The sequence below is a fragment of the Bufo bufo genome, chromosome 3 (genome assembly GCF_905171765.1).
Source record: "Bufo bufo chromosome 3, aBufBuf1.1, whole genome shotgun sequence".
In the NCBI taxonomy this organism is placed as follows: Eukaryota; Metazoa; Chordata; class Amphibia; order Anura; family Bufonidae; genus Bufo; species Bufo bufo.
In genome coordinates, this window is record NC_053391.1 from 137266498 (window position 1) to 137286329 (window position 19832).

Here is a 19832-nt window from a genome sequence, read left to right on the forward strand (position 1 = left end):
TCTGGTCCGGCCCCTTTTTTAATTCATAAGGATGGTTTTCCCCTTGACTAAATTTCTAATTTAGTGCTGTACTTAAAAAATGCTTGGCGGCACTTGGGCTGAGTTCTTTGAAAATTTCTTCACATTCCTTTAGAATTGGTGCAGCCACGGAGGTAGCTAGGTTCGGGTTAGATGAGGGCGTTATCAAAAGGATAGGTCGTTGGGATTCAGATAGAGCTAGATTGTATGTTAGGCCGGATTTATTATGACCAGACTAAATTATTTTCTATTTTTTCAGGGAGTCAGATAATTGTTTGGATTATGGGCCATTCGTATATATTCTGGGCACAGAAGAGAACGTACACTGAGAACTTATCTTTTGATGGCTCATCCTTGCAGGTGTTTTGGCAGGGTATTAGAGGAATGGGATGGAGCGGTGTGTTACGTGAAATACAAAAGTTATGCGCTAGTCTTCCCCATCCTAATATTTAAATTTTTGATGTGGGCGGGAACGATTTGGGAAAAATTAAGACGTGTAGGTTATTATGGGAAATGAAAAGGGATTTGTCACTATTGAGATGCATGTTGCCAGACACTGTTTTGTTTTTTTCTGAAATAGTGCCTCGCTTGGTTTGGTCATTTAAAGAGTATTCCTTCTGTGAAAAAATTTGTAAATGGGTTAATAAAGTCATGAATAAATTCATGCCTTTGCTTGGCGGGTTCTCTTACAGGCACGTTGATCTGGAAGGATGGGTGATAGGTCTTTTCAGGTCGGACAATGTGCACCTGTCTGAAATTGGAATTTACATTTTTTATTTAGGTTTGCAGGGCGCTATTGAGAAAGGGCTGCAATGCTTGTGGGGGGCCTCGCCTTTTCATCCAACTTTGAGTTTGTTGTGTTATTAAGAATAAGTATTGTCAATTTATAACGGGGATTATTGTGTGTAGTGTGCCTCCATGCTTAGTAGAAGATCAATTGAGGGTTAAAAAATAAAATTAACTCACCTCCTCAAATTGATCGCGTAGCTGCCGGTCTCCTGTTCTTTCTTCAGGACCTGTCAAAGGACCTGTGGTGACGTCAATGAGCTCATCACATGGTCCAATCACATGGTCCATCGCCACAGTGATGGACCATGTGATTGGACCATGTGATGTGACGTCACCACAGGTCCTTTAGCCGGCAGCTCATGATTAAAGAAGTAAGAAGAGATCGGCAACTACGCGATCAAGAGGAGGAATTGAGTTAATTTTTATTTATTTTTTTAACCCTCAATTGACCTTCTACCAAAGATTCTGTATTAAGAATGCTATTATTTTCCCTCATAACCATGTTATAAGGGAAAATAATACAGTGAATAGACTTTCATCTTAGCAACCATGCGTGAAAATCGCACCGCATCCGCACTTGCTTGCGGATGCTTGCGATTTTCACGCAGCCCCATTCACTTCTATGGGGCCTGCATTGCGTGAAAAACGCACAATATAGAGCATGCTGTGATTTTCACGCAACGCACAAGTAATGCGTGAAAATCACCGCTCATCTGCACAGCCCCATAGAAGTGAATGGGTCCGGATTCAGTGCGGGTGCAATGCGTTCACCTCACGCATTGCACCCGCGCGGAAATCTCGCCCGTGTGAACCTAGCCTAATTCCCACACTCTGTCTGCGCGCTAGTGCCGTCACTTACTTCTCCGCGCATGGGGGTTGAAGGCTTTAAAACGCTGACTGTGTTCCGCAGCTGTGCGATTTTCTTGTCACCGCAGATTCTTATATTTTCTGTATATCTCTGTGTTTGTGTTTAAATATTTCACCATTCACCAGACGCGTTTCGAAACCTCCCGAGGTTTTTCCTCAGTGGTCAGAAAGTCATATATGATCATTATAGCATCACATTCAAAGTGCATGATCCATTTGAGATAATTAATCCATACATGACCACATTTGTGTGATGAACGTTTCGGTCCAATAGGACCTTCTTCAGTGGCACACAAATGTGTGGCTTAATTGCCTCAACTGGATCATGCACTTTGAATGTGATGCTATATAATAAATCGACACATTGAACTGCATACGCTAATCTGAGTGCTGCAAATTTTTTTATTTTTTTATATATACAAGTGACGGTCAAGTCCTTCGCTTGCACCAGCCCAACAGTGTGCAGAACTCTAATAATTACTATACTATTCAAGTGAATGGACCTGGGCTGCAATACCAAGCACAGCCACTATACAATGTACAGCGCTGTGCTTGGTAAGCTGTGAAGAAGCAGCAACGCTCTGGTCTCCTCAAACAGAGAATTTGCGGGGTTTCCAGGTGTCAGACCGCTGCCGATCAGATACTGATGACCTATCCTGAGGATAGATCATCAGTATAGAAAAGTCAGAAAACCCTTTTAACATAGAAACTTGGGGGCACATTTATTAAGACCCATAGTTGGCGGTGGTTCCGCCGAAGTTATGAAGAGGCGCAGGCCTCTCCATAACTTCAGCGCATCCAGCGCCAGTTTTAAATGTAAAACAGCTTCCGAGACGTCTTATATTTAGACCATTTTCTACGCTTAAAACAGACGTAGAAAATGATGAATGAGATGGGCAAAGGGCAAAGTCGCAGATGGTGGCACAACTAACCGTAGCGCCGCCATTTGCGCCTGAAAGACGCCTAATTTAGGCGTATTTCAGAACAGTAAATGACCCCCTTGCTTTAAACAATAGGCTATTTTCTGAATGAAACATCCCATAGTAAGCAGAGAAACGACAAGACAATGCTAGAAAACGAACGCACAGATATTGTCCTGTCCAACAGCTTCTACATGACACAAAGGTCGTTCATTTTACACCTAGTGAAACATAAAGGGAAGTAATGGTTAATGTCTTCCGACTGTTATTCCTCTTGTGCTACAAACCACTTAACAGAGCAGTGCCCCGGGTTGATCTCCATCTCTATCAGCATCATTTTATTATATTCGCTGACTCCTGCACTAAATTTTCTCAGCACTAATGCCGATACAGAATTAAAGCTGCAGCCGGTGTATCTGTTACTGCCACTTAAGGCCAATAAACAAGCTGAATTAATGGCAGCCTCAGAGTGCTGGCCGCGGCATGCTTGTATATTACAAGCCCCAGATGACACAGGGAATTCTCCGACTAGGAAAAAGCACAACAAACAGCATATAAACTCCCGAGTGACGGATCCCTTCAGAAAACTGGGTAGGAAGGAAGCGGCAAAGAGACCTTAGAAACTGTTTGTTTTAGTGATGAAATTGTTCCTTATTTAAGTTGCATGGGAAGGAAATGATCAGGCAGAGCTGCAAAGCCTAAATTTATCTGAAGCAATGAACCAGTGATGTAAGAAAAAACCCCATGTAAAAATATTTGCGGGGTTTCTAGGTGTCAGACCGCTGCCGAACAGTGTCGAATGCCGGTATCCATCTTACAGGAAAAGTGCATTCAATTTGCTCTTAGGCTGAAGACCAATGCGGACAACCCCTTTAAGATTTGCACACCCGATTGCTTCTAAGAAAGCTCACTTAGGGTACTTTCACACTTGCGTTGTTTGATTCCGGCAGGCAGTTCCATTGCCTGATCAGGCAAACTGTATGCAAACGCATGTCATTTTTTCTGACTGATCAGGCATTTTTTAGACTGATCAGGATCCTTAGGGTACTTTCACACTTGCGGCAGGACGGATCCGACAGGCTGTTCACCATGTTGGATCCGTCCTGCCGTTATTTTGCCGTGCCGACGGACCGCCGCTCCGTCCCCATTGACTAGAATGGGGACGGGGGCGGAACTCCGGCGCAGCACGGTGAAAGCCGCCGGACTAAAAAGTCCTGCATGTCCGACTTTTTAGTCCGGCGGCTTTCGCCGTGCACCGGCTTGCTGCGCCGGAGCTCCGCCCCCGTCCCCATTCTAGTCAATGGGGACGGAGCGGCGGTCCGGCGAAATAGCGGAAGGACGGATCTGACATGGTGAACAGCCTGTCAGATCCGTCCTGCCGCAAGTGTGAAAGTACCCTTATCAGTCAGAAAAATGCCTGATCAGTCAGAAAAATGCATTGCAATACCGGATCCGTTTTTCCGGTGTCATCAGGCAAAACGGATCTGGTATTTTATTTTTTTCTCATTTTTAACGGTCTGCGCATGAGCAGACCGGAAGGACGGATCCGGCATTCCAGTATTTTGAATGCCTGATCCGGCACTAATACATTCCTATGGGAAAAAAATGCCGGATCCGGCATTCAGGCAAGTCTTCAGTTTTTTTCGCCGGAGATAAAACCGTAGCATGCTGAGGCTTTCTCTTTTGCCTGATCAGTCAAAATGACTGAACTGAAGACATCCTGAACGGATTACTCTCCATTCAGAATGCATGGGGATATACCTGATCAGTTCTTTTCCGGTATAGAGCCCCTGTGACGAAACTCAGTGCCAGAAAAGAAAAACGCAAGTTTGAAAGTAGCCTTAAAGGGAGTCTGTCACCACATTTCAGCATATTAGACCGATCAAATAGGGTTATATGATCCACCCAGAACTTAAAAACGGTACCTTTGTTGTAGAAAACAGACTTTTCTTTTAGCCGAAAATGAACTTATAAGGTTATGTTAATGGGCCCTCTCAAGTGCCCAGGGCGGTCTATCAATCCTCGGAGCCCCAGGCAGCACCTCCTCAACGGCTCATAACCCCGCCCTCCGTGCGCCTCTGCCCGCCCGTTTACTCCCCTCCCCTGTCCTTTTCCACTGCGGCTGTGCGGTCCAAATCGTAGCGGGCGCATGCGCAATGCAATGCCCGCTCCTGGCAGGGCATCGCGATACCTACTGCGCATGCGCCATACTGCGCAGGTACCGTTTTTAAGTTCTGGGTGGATCATATAACCCTATTTGATCGGTCTAATATGCTGAAATGTGGTGACAGACTCCCTTTAAAGAGGTGGCATATTGCTATAGGTGGGACCTGCACCTATCTCTAGAACAGAGGCTACAAAGTAATTTATAAGGGAGTACCGAAGATAGCCGAGTGCTGGCTCGGCTATTTCCGTCAGCCCCAAAGAAGTGAATGGAGCTGTGTCCCCGCTTGCGCAGTACACTTCCCATACATTTCTATGGGGCTGCCGGAAATAGCCGAGTGCGCCGTTCAGGTATTTTCAGCACTCCCATTAAAATGAATTGAGGGCGGTTGCACGTGTGCGGTCCACTCTTCTTCACTTTGCGGCTTCCATTCTAGAGATAAGTGTGGATCCCAAAGGTGAGACCCACACCTATCAGACATTGGTGGCATATCCTAGCTTTATACCACCAATGTTTGAGATGGGCCAACCCCTTTAAGGAGGATGTTTACTTGGGATAATCTCTACTTGTTAGAGAGGTCCCTTAGTAGGGAACTGATCTCAGGGATTCCCCCCTACTGGGAACTCCAGGAATCAACTGTTATCTGTGAGGAAACCTGGCAGTATGTGTTAAATTTTGCTCCAGCGCCATCACAGGGGAAACTAGGCATTGCACTGTGCTCATTACCACCTATGGGTTGTTTGTGTCTGGACAGGTCCTCCACAGTTAGAGACGCTATTTGTAACTGCTTTTTACTCTGGTCAAGAGATGAGGATCCTGAAGAGGGACCCCTCTCTATTACCTCAGAAGTCCCTATTAAGGTACATCAAAATATTTTTTTCTACAACCCCTGTAATCCTAATTTTTAGCGCAACGGTTACAAAAGGCAACCAGAGTTCCTTACTAATGACAATAAAACCATGTCCAATAATTGGTGGTTTGTAAGCAAAAGTATAGCTTCAAGCTCATGTGCCCCAACATCAGTCCGCCAATAACCAGTAACCACGAAGGCAGCATGTTTCTTCTGCTGGATCATGTCTGATGGTGGATCAGTAATACTACTATTGCTAAACGATTAGGTTAGTAGTGATGGTGTGGACATGGCAGATACCTTTTTGACTAGAATGTCGTTATTCACTTTGATATCGATGTTGATTGGGGTCTCTGGAAATGCTTTAAACACTTCTTTCAGCAGCGGGATTTGTCTGTCGTCCCCACCGTCACAGCAGCAATCTGGAGAGGACATGGGTCAACATTTACCATCAGCGCACCCAACAGGCATAACCTTAACATGCCCCCAGCAGCATGCTTTACATAGAGAAAAACTCATACTCGCCTGCTCTCCTCCATTGTATCCTGGCTCCATTCCTGTTTCTGTCCTGTGAACTTCTGTATGGGGACAAGTGTGCCACTGTGGCTAATCAATGGCCTCAGCTGTGACGTGTACCCTAGCGGCACATCACCCACCAGTTACTGTGATACCATCCAGAAAGTTACAGGCTGGGGAGCGAAAGACTGGTGAACAGAGCTGGGGTGGAGCGGTGGGCAGCAGGTGATTTTTTCATTAGGTACAAGATGCTTCTGGGGACAGTTAAAAAAAGACCAAAAGGCTGGACAACCCCTTAAAGGGCCCAAGCACATGGCCATATTACAGATCTGTACAATGTATAAATAACCCACAGGAGTCTATGGAACTCTACTGTACCTCTGTATACATTATAGCTGTTTTTGGTTAGGCTCTCATCTAAAGGGCTTATTATTATAGACTTGATTTACATTTGCTATTGATTATTGGCTGTTCATGAAAGACTCAGTTCACACCAGATCAGGCCAACCCATAAAAATACTGATGTTAGTGTGACCGATATGAGTGAACTCAAAAGTGAGTAAATCCAGCCTCAAGTTGACCATAGACATGATACGGCTGCATACACCTAGCCACATTGCTGATCTCTGTTGTACAGATGTGCCATACAGCTCCCATAGTAATCTTCAGGCTCATACTGTAGCATGTACCTTTGGATGCATACCGAGTTAGACTGAGATTTATTCCATATGGTTGTGCACTATGGAAGTATGCTCTCCTGGAAGCGTTGCTTCAAGGGAGAATATAGTCCTATATGGAGGCACCACAACATATGATAGGGCACTCTACATTACTATTAAAAAGAAAGACTACGAGAGTTACCTTTTTCAAATGTCACATCCAGCTGACACAAATATGGAGGCAGATCCTAAAAGACACAAGAACATTTAAAAGTTTATGCAGGAATGTCTTCATCTTCATTGAAACTAGTACTCAGGGGCAGAATAGGAACTAGAAACTAGAACTAGAATAGGCAACAAAAAAAATTTGGCCCCATGTTGTAGGCAGGTTCAAATTGACTGAAGGTGGACAAACAAAAGTAGTCAGAGATAACAAAAGTAGGAGGGGCAGCAATATCATTGTGCAGCACAAGGTACCGCCCCTGCAGAACCAAGTATCACAGTACAGCACATAATATTGCTGCCCTCGTTGCAGTATTCGACTGTATCATCATCCTGAGTATGAGAATATAGTTGAATTCAGAAGGGCACCTGCGGCCCCTGGCCATGTGCACAAGTACCTGATGCCCCTGGCATTAATTAATGCTGAGAGCATCAGACTATTATGTACGCGGCTGGTGGCCTTGAGGAATGCTCGGCCAAACCCCAGAGCATAGGCCCACCAGATTTAAAATAAAATACTCATACAAATAGATGGAGGTAAAAATGTGACACATTGAAGGAATAGGTAGAAGCCCCATCCCCTAGTATGAACCCATCACGTCCTATATGCATGTCTACTACCAGCTTTTTATCGACAAATGTATAAATATCAGTCACAGAGTCACGCAAGTCGGGAGCAATTACTTCATCACGTGGATAAATATACTGCCTTTAAGGGAACCTGTCATGTTGAACATGGTGTCTGAGCTGCAGGCAGCATGTTATAGAGCAGGAGGAGCTGAGCAGATTGATGTATAGTATTATAGGAAAAGATTCAGTAAAACTTTCAATTTATTCATTTAAATTTCTGCATATTCTGGGCTTTGAAGTCAAGGAGGTGGTCCTATCAGTGATTGACAGGCTTCCCTCTATGACTGTTCATACACGAATACAAAAACCTCATTTGTATAAAAATAAATATTTCTCAGGATTTGAGGACAAAATTTTCACAAGAAAGCTTTGGGGCATCTATCCTACATGGCAATATTCTTACTTTGAAACCAAATTTGGAGGTGACAGACTCCCTTCAAGTGTCCATCCTCACGGGACTGCTGTGTGCACGATGCATATCGGGTGGCACACAGTGTCCCTATAGCTCCATTTTATGGTATATCATGGGATGGTATATACTTGATAAATTGCACTCTCCCCTAGAAACTATGGTGTGAGAAACTATAATATGGCATCCACACTGCATATGTGATAGCTTAAATCACATGGAATCATAAGGAAAAATATCCTCCATGAGAAATTGTGGTACAGTATGGGGCTCATAGCAGACTATGGGCGCTGTGTTACAGATCTGTAAAAGGCCATGTAATAGGCCTAAGTATCACCATGCATCGGAAACTGCAAATGGTTCCAATCCGAAATAATGTCTACTCTACATGATTCTGGCTGGGGAAGCTGTGGTCGGCCATACATTTCAACCACCCCAGCAAAATATAGTATTCAATGGCAGCTATGCTATGTAAATAATAACTCGAGTCCACCAGAGGACTCCTCCTCTATGATGTCATATGTCCTAATTCTGCACAGGATATGTGTTCACAACCAACCCCATTAAATAACATTCTGTCTGCCTTCAACCTTCACTGGTTATTGTTACTGCAGGATTTAAAATATAGGAAAATAATAATAATATGAAATACGTTAGCAAAAATTTGTGAAAGGAGCTTAACACAGAGCAAATACATTCCTACACAGTCAGCACCGGCCTTACAATACCTGACCTTTCTCCGATTTTCCAACATAAATATTGGCCTCTAGATAAATCAGCATGTTCTCATTCAGCCTCCAGAGCTCAAGAATGTTAATAACCTCAGCTTTGTCACTTCAGGAAATGACATCATTTTAATTGTATTTTTATACAAATTAAAGCCACCCTTCATTTTCTTCTACCACTGCTTGCTTGAATCTTTCGGTAACGGACATAGGCTACTTTCACATTAGTGGTAGCCTTCTCCGGCAGGCTGTTCCGGCGGGCGAACAGCCTACCGGATCCGTGCTGTCGCTAGTGCATGTGTGCCGCCAGAGGTCCACTCCGGCCCCATTGACTATAATGGGGGCCGGCCAGTGGGGGGGCAGCGGCAACACGGCAAACATGCCGAGATTATAGTCAATGGGGCCGAAGCGGAACTCCGGCAGCACGCGTGCACTAGCGGCAACACGGATTTGACAGGCTGTTCACCCGCCGGAGAAGGCTGCCACTAATGTGAAAGTAGCCATAGACTTTGAAAGGGATGGCCATGTACACGTCCACCCTCTCTACTTATGTATACAGAGAGAGCGGCAAATACGGGTCACTAAACCCCCATTCTCCTGATATGTGAGGGTTAGGCATTTATGACACATCCTTAGGATTTACCGTAAAAGCTTACCTGGGAATTCCCTGTTGTGGCTGTTGTAAAAAACTGCAGGTGAATATTCTGGTATGGCCAAGAAAAGTCACGACAATTGTGCCAACATAAAGTGCTTTCATATTTAAAGTTAAAGGGGTTTTTCCACGATTTTACTACTTATGACCTATCCTCAGTGAGGGGCCCAAATAGTTTACCTACAACAGATGTTAGACTTACTGGCCTACAGTTTCCAGGCTCTGTTTTTGACCATTTTTGTTTATTGGCACCAAGTCCATAAATATCAGAAATAAGGGTCTGTCTATTTCATTACTTAAAGCTGCAGTGGCGATGCAGGGTCCAGGAGAGGCGCAGGGAGCAGGAAGCCAGGCAAGTATATTCATGTGGTATATGGGGGAGCTTTTTATAGTCTCGGATAACCCCTTTAATTCTCTTAGGATACGGGGGTGTATGCCATCTGGATCCGGTGATTTGTCTATTTTAATCTTTTTAAAATAATCTGCACTTTTTCCTGGGTCAGACAGAGCACTTTTAATGGGAAATTTACTTATACATTTTTCATTTCATCTGACATTTCATTTTGCTCAGTGAATACAGTGGAGAAAAATATTTAATAGATTCTCTTTTTCCTCATCGCTCTCTACAATTCCTCCCTCATCACTCTGTAAAGGGCCAACACTTTTAGGTTTAAACTTTTTACCATTTATATAACTGAACAACATTTCAGGGTTAGGCTACTTTCACACTCGCGTTTTGGCTTTCTGTTTGTGAGATCCGTCTAGGGCTCTCACAAGCGGTCCAAAACAGATCAGTTTTGCCCTAATGCATTCTGAATGGAAAAGGATCCGCTCAGAATGCATCAGTTTGCCTACGTTCAGTCTCCATTCCGCTCTGGAAGCGGACACCAAAACGCTGCCTGCAGCGTTTTGCTGTCCACTTGACGAAACTGAGCCAAACGGATCCGTCCTGGCACACAATGTAAGTCAATGGGGACGGATCTGTTTTCACTGACACAATCTGGCACAATAGAAAACTGATCCGTCTCCCATTGACTTTCAATTAGGTTCATGACGGATCCGTCTTGTGTATGTTACAGATAATACAAATGACGGATGCATGCGGTTGTATTATTATAACGGATCAGTTTTTGCAGATCCATGATAGATCCGCCCAAAACGCGAGTGTAAAATTAGCCTTAGTTTTACTCTCTTTGGCATATAAAGTAACTAAAAAAAAAATAATATTGTATAAACATACTTGATATTTTTCATTATCAAGGTTCCTTTTTGAGCTTTAGAGAATTCCGAATACCCCCTTTGTCCAGCAGGAACAGTCAACATAATACACAGTGCAGTTACAGCATCCTGTATTTTGGGCTGCAGAAGAAGTCTATTGCACACAGGCTGCAAACAACGTATTGATGTATTAAACCCTGAGCCATAAACAGCGGCCATTTCCTCTTATGGCACCTGGAGATATTAGTTTGTTTTTTTAGTTCCCTTCAGCACTGCAAAATTTCTCTGGACTACTTTTGCTTGTAAAGCAGATTATACTTTTGTCTAATTTTGTATACTTTTGTATAATTCAGACATCCTGAATAAGCAGAGCTTTAGTAGAGTACGAATGTGGAGTAAGGACCCACAGACAGATTATTCAGACAGATTCAGACTACCTGTGACTCCCGTTGGACAATGTAACTAAACTGGAGTCATAGATCAGCAACATAACCAACAGTGAAGACAGCAGGTAAGCATTACAACTGGTCATATCTGAAACCAACTACCAAGATATAGGCTTGCCCTCCCTTTTTATGAGAAACATACTGTGAAATTTGCTCTGAACAACTGACAGATCAGTTAGAAGTGCTTAGTACTGGCTCCTATATGGGCTAATTATTGGACCAACATGGGGCGTGGCTTGGCCGGCAATGTGAGGAGACGCGCGCCTCTGAGCTCCTGAGTGGCACCCACTACCATCCTGTGACATCCTGCGGCTTGAGCTCTCATATCGGCTGGACGGAGGTGGAGGAGGGTGGATAAGCGCCCTGCAAGTATTATTGGGCATGACCCGAACAACAAAAAAGGAGCGGGAGGGCCGGGACCTACGCCAGCTAAACAAAATGGCGGCGCCGCATCGACCAGGTCCGTGGATGTGGCGGCCTGGCTGGAGCAATTTGTCAGGGTCCCCCATACAGAGGGAAGTCCTGACAGAGTGGACATACCACGGAGGAGGTGGAGGTGAGCTCCCTTATGAATAATGCCATAGGAGAAAGTGTTCTCCAAGATAGCGGAATCCACGTGGAGGGGGCAGGAGCTGGTGAAGGGGAAGCCCACAAAGCAGTAAACACACAACCCATGATACAGCCACAGATACCTATTCATGCTCTGCCACAAGATACAGAACCAACAATTAAAGATATATTTTAACAGTACAAAACTGTAGCTCTGCATTAATGAGCCTAAATACATCCATGGGGTCCCTACAAGAAAGTGCTTCTTTTATCCAGCAAGACATAAGGAAAGTTAATGAACGTGTTGCTGGGGTGGAGGAAAGAGTGGGTCTTTTAGAAGATCAAATACTCCCTGTAAAGAGGGACCTAGCCAAGGTTATCCATAACATCGCCCTTCTTATAAATAAAACAGAGGATTTGGAGAACAGATCACGCCGAAACAACCTCCGATTGGAGGGAGTACCGGAAAAGGCAGAAGGGGTTAATGCTACACTGTTCTTTGAAGAGTGGTTTAAAGGGGTTCTGCACTTTCATAGTATCTCACACTGCACTTGAGTGTTTGAGAAAGCAGCGGCGCTCCAGCAGCGCCGCGGCCTTCTCACTGTTTACCGCTGGGCCGCCCGCCCACTGACGTCGCGACTAGTATCAACTAGCGTGGGCACGGCTAAGCTCCATTCAAGTGAACAGAGCTTAGCCGCGCCCACGCTAGTTGATACTAGTCGTGACGTCAGTGGGCGGGCAGCCCGGCGGTAAACAGTGAGAAGGCCGTGGCGCTGCTGGAGCGCCGCTGCTTTCTCAAACAGCTGATCGGCGGGGGTCCCGGGTGTCGGACCCCCGCTGATCATAAGCTGATGATCTATCCAGAGGATAGATCATCAGTTAAATGAAAGTGCAGAACCCCTTTGAAGATAAATTTGTACAAAATTCCCTGTTTCCATTATTTGCAATAGAAAGGGCACACAGGGTGTCATTCCGTTTGCCGCCGGGGGCACCCCCCAGACCAATTTTGCTCAAGATCCTGCACTTCCAAGACTGGGACACTATTCTTCGTAATGCAAGAGTTCACATGGATTTAACTATCAATGGCAATAAGATATCCGTCTTCCCTAACTTTTCGGCAGAGGTCCAAAGACGACGGGCGAAATTTCTGGATGTTAAAAGACGTTTAAGAATGAAAAATGTGCAATACTCTATGCTTTATCCCTCTAAGCTGCGTGTAGTTGCTGGCGGAGAGATCCACTTCTTTAAATCACCCGAGGACGCCACCCGATGGATGGATCTACATGAAAGCTCCCTCTGTGGTCCTACTGGGACTGGCTGATCACTGACTGACCACGGAGACTAACCATCTTGAAATGGACTGTCACTGAGGACACCACTGCAGCCGTCACAGTATAATGATGAGTATTTTGTAACCACTTCATTCTGAATGTTATTATCCCTCTTTTATCTAGGTTTTACTGCCCGTTAGTCAGACATGATGAACAGAATGCTGTCCTTAGCCTCCATCTTTGTTAGGCCAGTCGTATTTATGACTAAGTATGAATAAGATGCCGCTTGTTGCACAAGAATTGCTGCTGCTCTGGGCTCTATGTACAAAGGTTACCCTTATGTTCATAGTGCACCTGCTTAGTTGTACCGTACTGTTAGGGGTGGATCGCTGGTGCCGCCTTTTCATGTTTGCCAGCTTCAGGAAATTTTTGTGCCTCAAGTCCCCTGTTTGGGACAAAAGGAGAGATTCCTTTTTGTGGTTTTTTGGTATATTGTTTGTGTTGGGAGGGTATTTGCAGAGAGACAACTTACTTTTTTATCTATTTGACCAAAAGATACAGATCAGTCCATATAGATATAAGCATCCTAAACATTTCTGTACTTTTCTGAACTATGGCGGGTAAGGCTTAGGTTATAGGTCTGTAATGTTAGAGGCCTGGGAGATACCACAAAAAGGCAGGCTATCTTTGGAGCTATGCAAAAATACCAACCGGCCATACTGTGTCTCCTAGAAACGCATTTGTCTAAGCACTCCCAGAGACTGCTACATAAGCCGTGGATCTCACATTCCTACCACTCCACCTATTCCACACATGCTAGAGGGGCCAGTGTTCTTGTTCACAGGGCCTTACCCGTTGAATGTTATTCTTCGGAAATTGACCCTAATGGTAGATATGTTTGCTTACACTGTTCTATACTTAAGGTGGAATTCTTCCTCATCTATATATCTCAGCTATATACATTCCGCCACCATATTCCTGTAACGTAATTAGGCAGGTTATGACCGGCATAATTCAAGGCCCCCCAGTCCTGATACACATGCTAGTAGACTACAATAAGTACTTAGACCCTTCTCTAGATAAAATTTCATCAGGGCCCCACTCTGGCGAATGCCTCGGAGACCTCACTGGCAAAGCTATTGCGCGAGTTGGATCTCCATGATTTGTGGAGACTCCAATATCCTGACGTACTCTTGCTTCTCAACATCTTATCATTCTCTCTCTAGGATAGATTTGCCTATTGGGTCCTTGGAGGCATCGTCCTATATTTCCACTATAGAATACCTACCACGCAGTCTATCAGACCACTATCCCATTCGATTAGAGACACAACTGGTGAGAGGTAGGGAATGCAATGGTTCATTTCTTTGGAAACTTAACCCATTCTGGATCCAACTGTTGGATGAAGGAGACCCCCTTACAGAACAGATGTGGGACTTTTTCCTTTCCAATAAAGGCTCAGCAGCCATGGGGATAGTGTGAGATACTATGAAGGCTTATGTTCGGGGTTTATACTTACAAAAAGTTAAAAGACGGAATAAGACTAGGGGACTCTCAGATTCCTTGCAGCGGGAGGTGAAGGACTCTGAGGTTGCTTATATACAAGACCCTTCCACACAGGCTGAGTCGATGTGGAGGGAGGCACAGGGTAAATTTTAAGATTATCTGACCCAAACTGCAGACAACAAACGTTTCTTCTTACAACAGAAATATTTTGAAGCAGGAGAAAGCACGGGCAGCTTACTAGCCAGAGTGGTCCGCTCAAAAGAAGGCCCATCCAGAATAATGTGCACCGTGACACGGTTGCCGTGCATGCTGTTGCCTGCGGCAACGTGTTGTTGCAGCATGTAGGTGGCTACTCATTTCCCCTGGGTCCTTCCCTGTCTGATGCCGGAGGGGTTAATTATCTGGCTGCTGTGGATTTAGGTGTGTCTTGGGTGTGGCCTCTTGGCTCTTTATATCCTGGTGTTGAGAGTCTTAGGTCAGTTGCCTTCCAGCTAGGGATCGACCGATTATCGGTTTTACCGATATTATCGGCCGATATTCAGGATTTTGACAGTTATCGGTATCTATTTTGCCGATATATCGATAACGTATGGGGAACACAGATTGCGCTGCTAACAGCGCTCTCCGCAATCCCTCAGCAGCACAGGGGAGAAGGAAGCAGTCTCTCCCTCCCCTCTGTGATGCGGCTGCCGCCAATGAAGAGACAGATGGGAAGAGGAGGGGAGGGGCTTTGGCCACTGCGCCACCAATGATGTTAACTTACACATTCATTCAAATTGAACAGGAGGTGGAAGCTGGCTGCAGAATCACATAGCCGGCTCCCGAACTCTATGAGCGGTAGCTGCGATCCGCGGTAGTTAACCCCTCAGGTGCCGCGGATCGCAGCTACCGCTCATAGAGGTCGGGAGCCGGCTATGTGATTCTGCAGCCAGCTACCGCCTCCTGTATATGAATAAATTAGAGATTTATGTTCATTGGTGGCGCAGTGTGCGCCCCAAGCCCCCCAGTATTAATCATTGGTGGCGCAGTGCGCCCCCCACCCCCGTATTAAAAACATTGGTGGCGCAGTGCGCCCCCCCACCCAAGCCCCCCCAGTTTTAATCATTGGTGGCAGTGGCCACAGGGTCACCTCTCCTCTCCGATCAGAGCCCCAGCAGTGTAAGCCTGGGGCTCCGATCAGTTACCATGGCAGCCAGGACGCTATTGAAGCCCTGGCTGCCATGGTAAGCTCCATGCTGCTGTGTGCACAAAGCACAGAGCAGCAGGGACAGTGAGATCCTATTCACCCTGATAGAGCTCCATCAGGGTGAATAGGACAAGGGTTCTAGTCCCTGAGGGCACTAAAAGTTAGTAAAAAAAAAACACCAAAGTATAAATAAAAAAGAAAGATTTACAAAAAAAACACTACACATTAACAATAAAAATATTCATTTTCAGCAGATTTGTGTAGGATTTTTTTTTTTTTCAAAAATGAAATTTCACAGAATATCGGTATAAATTATCGGCTATCGGCCTGAAAGTTCACAAATTATCGGTATCGGCCCTAAAAAGTCAATATCAGTCGATCCCTACTTCCAGCCTTTGTGTGAGCTGGAGTGTTGCTCCTTTCCTGGATATACCATCTGTCCAGTGGGAGGGCCTCCTAGCTAGACATCGATGTCACCATGATGTCTCCCCTATGTTCTCTCTGTCCTTTTCTCATCCTTACCTGTTTGTCTTGTTTGGTGTGGTTGGTGTTTTGGGTGTGTGTTTATGTCTAGTTTGGTGTTCCATGTCTGGTATGTTTGGTGTTTGATTCCAGCATTGCTAGACATTTCCACTGTTTATCTGTTAACCTCCGGAAGAGGGTGTCAGGGTTGCCCGGAGGGGAAATCACAAGTCGGTGAGCAGCTCTGCTTCCTGTCTGCATGGGGTCCGGTGGTTGTTGTTGTTACCTGCCAATCCAGTGGCTGTTCACTGGCTGTCCCTTTCCTTGCAGCTAGGCCGATGGAGACTCCTGTTCATCCGCGTCTGGAAAGAAAAGGTCGTCTCCTGCTCCTAACATTATTTCAGGGATCCTCAGGGCTACTCAGGTTATGAGCCCACCTGCCTTCTGGGTCTGCTCATACGGTTAGGAGTCAGGGCCAGGATTAGGGTGGATCTAGGAGTTGACCTGCTTCCTTTACCTGGTGTTCAGGCCTAGCTGCTTCCCTGTTCTCCTCACTTTAGGGTGGGGAGTTTCCCCCCACTCCCCACCGTGATACCTACCTAGCCAATATACCCATACCGGTGATGCCACTGGAATCGGCACAATATCTGGATGAGCCCTTAGAGCTGGAGGAACTTCAGGCGGCCCTTGGCTCTTTTCCTAACGAGAAGGCCCCCGGGTTTTGATGGTTTGCCGATTGAGTTCTTTGATGGGGGATATTGCCTGCATCTATGAGAGAGGCTGTAGTGGTAGTGTTGCCAAAACCTGGAAAGGATCCAACTTTACCTGACTCCTTTAGGCCCATCTCCCTTCAGTCTACATATGTGAAAATACTGGCGAAGGTACTGGCTTATTGCCTGAATAAAGTTATTAACTCCCTCATACATGAAGATCAGTCAGGATTTATGCTGGACAAAAGTATCTCCATTAATCTCCGGAGACTTTTTCTCAATTTCCAGAGATCGACGGATACTGGGGGCTGCCGTGCAATGTTGTCCCTCGACGCTGCCAAAGCTTTTGATAGTGTCGAATGGGAATATCTGTGGTAGGTCATGAGGGCTATGGGGTTTGGGCGGGAATTCATGTTATGGGTTCAGCTTCTCTACTGCTCACCAGTGGCCAGAATTAAGGCGAATGGGGAGCTATCTGCACAGTTTCCACTGCATCGGGGTACAAGACAGGGTTGTCCATTATCTCTTCTATTGTTCGCTATAGCTATTGAGCCTCTGGCCTGTCTTCTGCGTGTGTCCCCAGACTGGACGGGGTTTCCACTGGGTTCTCGAGAAGAAAGAGTCTCCCTATATGCTGATGATATGCCTATATACACAGGGGACATAGTGTGTTCTATTCGCCCAATTATGGAATGCATTACCGAATTCGGAAAGCGATCTGGATTAACAATTAATTGGGATAAATCTGTAATTCTTCCTCTTGATCCCATCCCATAATGATGGGATGCAGATCCAGCTACAAGTCACTCACAGCTTTAAGTATTAAGAGGAAGTGTTAAGGTTAATCTAGACCCCCTGATTTACAAATTTATAGACAAGGCACACACCTGGTGTAAACCTCCTCTGTCAGTAGTTGGTCGTTGCAATTTAATCAAGATGATATTAATGCCTCAATTGTTGTATATATTACATAACTCCCCTGTGTGGATCCCCCAAAGGGTATTTTATAAGATCCAGGGTATCTTTCGCTCCCTAGTATGGAAAAAGAAACAACCTAGAATTCGTATGGAGACGCTTCAGAGGGGTGAGGAGGAGGGGGGCCTTTCTCTCCCAAATCCATGGCTATACTTTGTAGCTGCATAACTATGGCATCTTAAAGGATGGGGACAATGTACTGGTCTGGGACCCTCGGCCAGAATAGCGCCATTTATTATGAAACAAAAGACGCCCATCGCTAAGGAAGAACTGGGAAAGCCGCAGACATGTTCTGAGAACTATCCCACAGTATCATTAATAACAAAAATTTGGTCTAGGTTTAAGGAACTAATTGGACTCCAAGGACTATATCACAACACGCCTTTATGGTGCAACCCACGGCTACCTGAATTATTTATGGTTCAATAAGATTTTATTATCTTTTACAATCATAAAAAAACATCACAAATTGCAGTATAAATACTGCATACAAGGATACATTGCGACATGCAATCGTAAACAGCAGTATAGCATCAAGGACAAGGTATAAGCATGTATCTGTATCTGTATTACAAACAATCAGCTGTCGTAAAGTCAGCGGAATCAAAGGCCCTGAAGGGGCTTAATAAGGCCTCAAACAAATGATGTATAGGCCAATAATTCTAGACAAACTTTGACATAAAAGGGGAGAGACAAGACGACACACATGAGGAGGGGGGGGGGGGAGGGGAGAAATCATAGGGCATAGCTAGAGAATAGCTAGGTACTTTTAAGGAGGAGAATCAGGGAGTACCCCAGATGCCACCCAAACCGAGAACGAGGTAGATGCTCTAAACCTGGACCATGGCTTCCAACTCTTAAGAAATCTTGTTATGATCAGAGGCACACATCTCTTCTCTGTGGATCAGCACATCCAGTGCAGAGGCCCAAGTGATCCTTTTCAAACTCTCGGTTGACTTCCAATTGCGTGGTATAATTTGTCTCATGGCCAGCATAAAGAGCCGCAATGAGCCTTTTTTAACATGTGAGATCCGCCCCGGGAAAATAGATAGCAGAGCGATGGAAGGGGAGAATGCTATGGTGGCCCGGAATAGAAAATTAGAAAGCTTGAAGACATCTACCCATAATGGGTTAAGCCTCGGACATTCCCACCATATATGGGTCATGGTCCCCCTAGCACCATGGCATCGCCAACATAGTTCAGAAACCGAGGGGTAGAAACGATGCAATTTCTCCGGTGTCCGATACCATCTGGTAAGTATTTTATGATTGAGTTCTTGTAAATTACACGATATAGAGATCTTATGCGTAAGAAGCAAAGAACGTTTCCATTGATCCCCAGTAAAGGTTTCACTCAATTCCGTCTCCCAATCAAGCATAAACTTGAGTTTGGGGTAGGAATCTCCAGATTGGCTGCCCTCAGTCACCCCGGTGTTCAGTATGGCATAAAGTAAGGAAATAGCATGGCCAGGGGCCGCCTGAGCAACACATAGCTTTTCAAAATCCGTTAGAGATGTGTGGGACTGCAAACCAGGCATCAGAGATACCTGAATTATTTAGATTGGAAGGTTTCTCCCTGTGGGAAGAAAGGGGTATTCTCTTCCTTCATCGGATTCAGAAGGGAGGTATTATAAAGTCATTTGCACAATTACAACAGGAATTTGGTCTCCCACACACTGTCTTCTGCCAATTCCTACAGATGAGACACACATATCAGGCTCCGTTTAAGGAGGGCATACAAATATCAGCCTCCCCCCGATAGTCCAACAGGTGCTGCGTAGTGGCAGTTCTAAAGGATTTATTTCTATGTTATATAGACATTTTTTTGACCAATCTACCTCATCGAGCTGTTTACCGATTAAAAATAAATGGGAACGGGATATGGATACTATTACACAGGAGCAATGGAATAATGTCCTGGCTTTAACTCCTAGCTTAACACTTAGTGAAGCTCAACGTCTATCCCAGCTATATCTAATACATAAAGCGTATAAAACCCCTGTATTCTTATATAAGATAGGGATTCGGACAAACTCGTGCTGTCCCAGGTGTGGAGCGGAGGAGGCCTCCTTGATGCATATGTTTTGG

At 45.1% G+C, this 19832-nt stretch overlaps 1 protein-coding gene across 1 annotated transcript in view; it reads right to left on the bottom strand.

The window, feature by feature from the left end:
* GDPD1 (glycerophosphodiester phosphodiesterase domain containing 1) overlaps positions 1–19832 on the bottom strand; it is a 137661-nt gene that overhangs the window by 22031 nt on the left and 95798 nt on the right. Inside the window, exons 4-5 of the mRNA XM_040423645.1 lie at positions 6986–7031; positions 5909–6030 (exon numbers count right to left, since the gene is read on the bottom strand). Of these exons, the coding sequence (XP_040279579.1) occupies positions 5909–6030; positions 6986–7031 (168 nt within the window). The remainder of the gene's footprint in view (positions 1–5908; positions 6031–6985; positions 7032–19832) is intronic.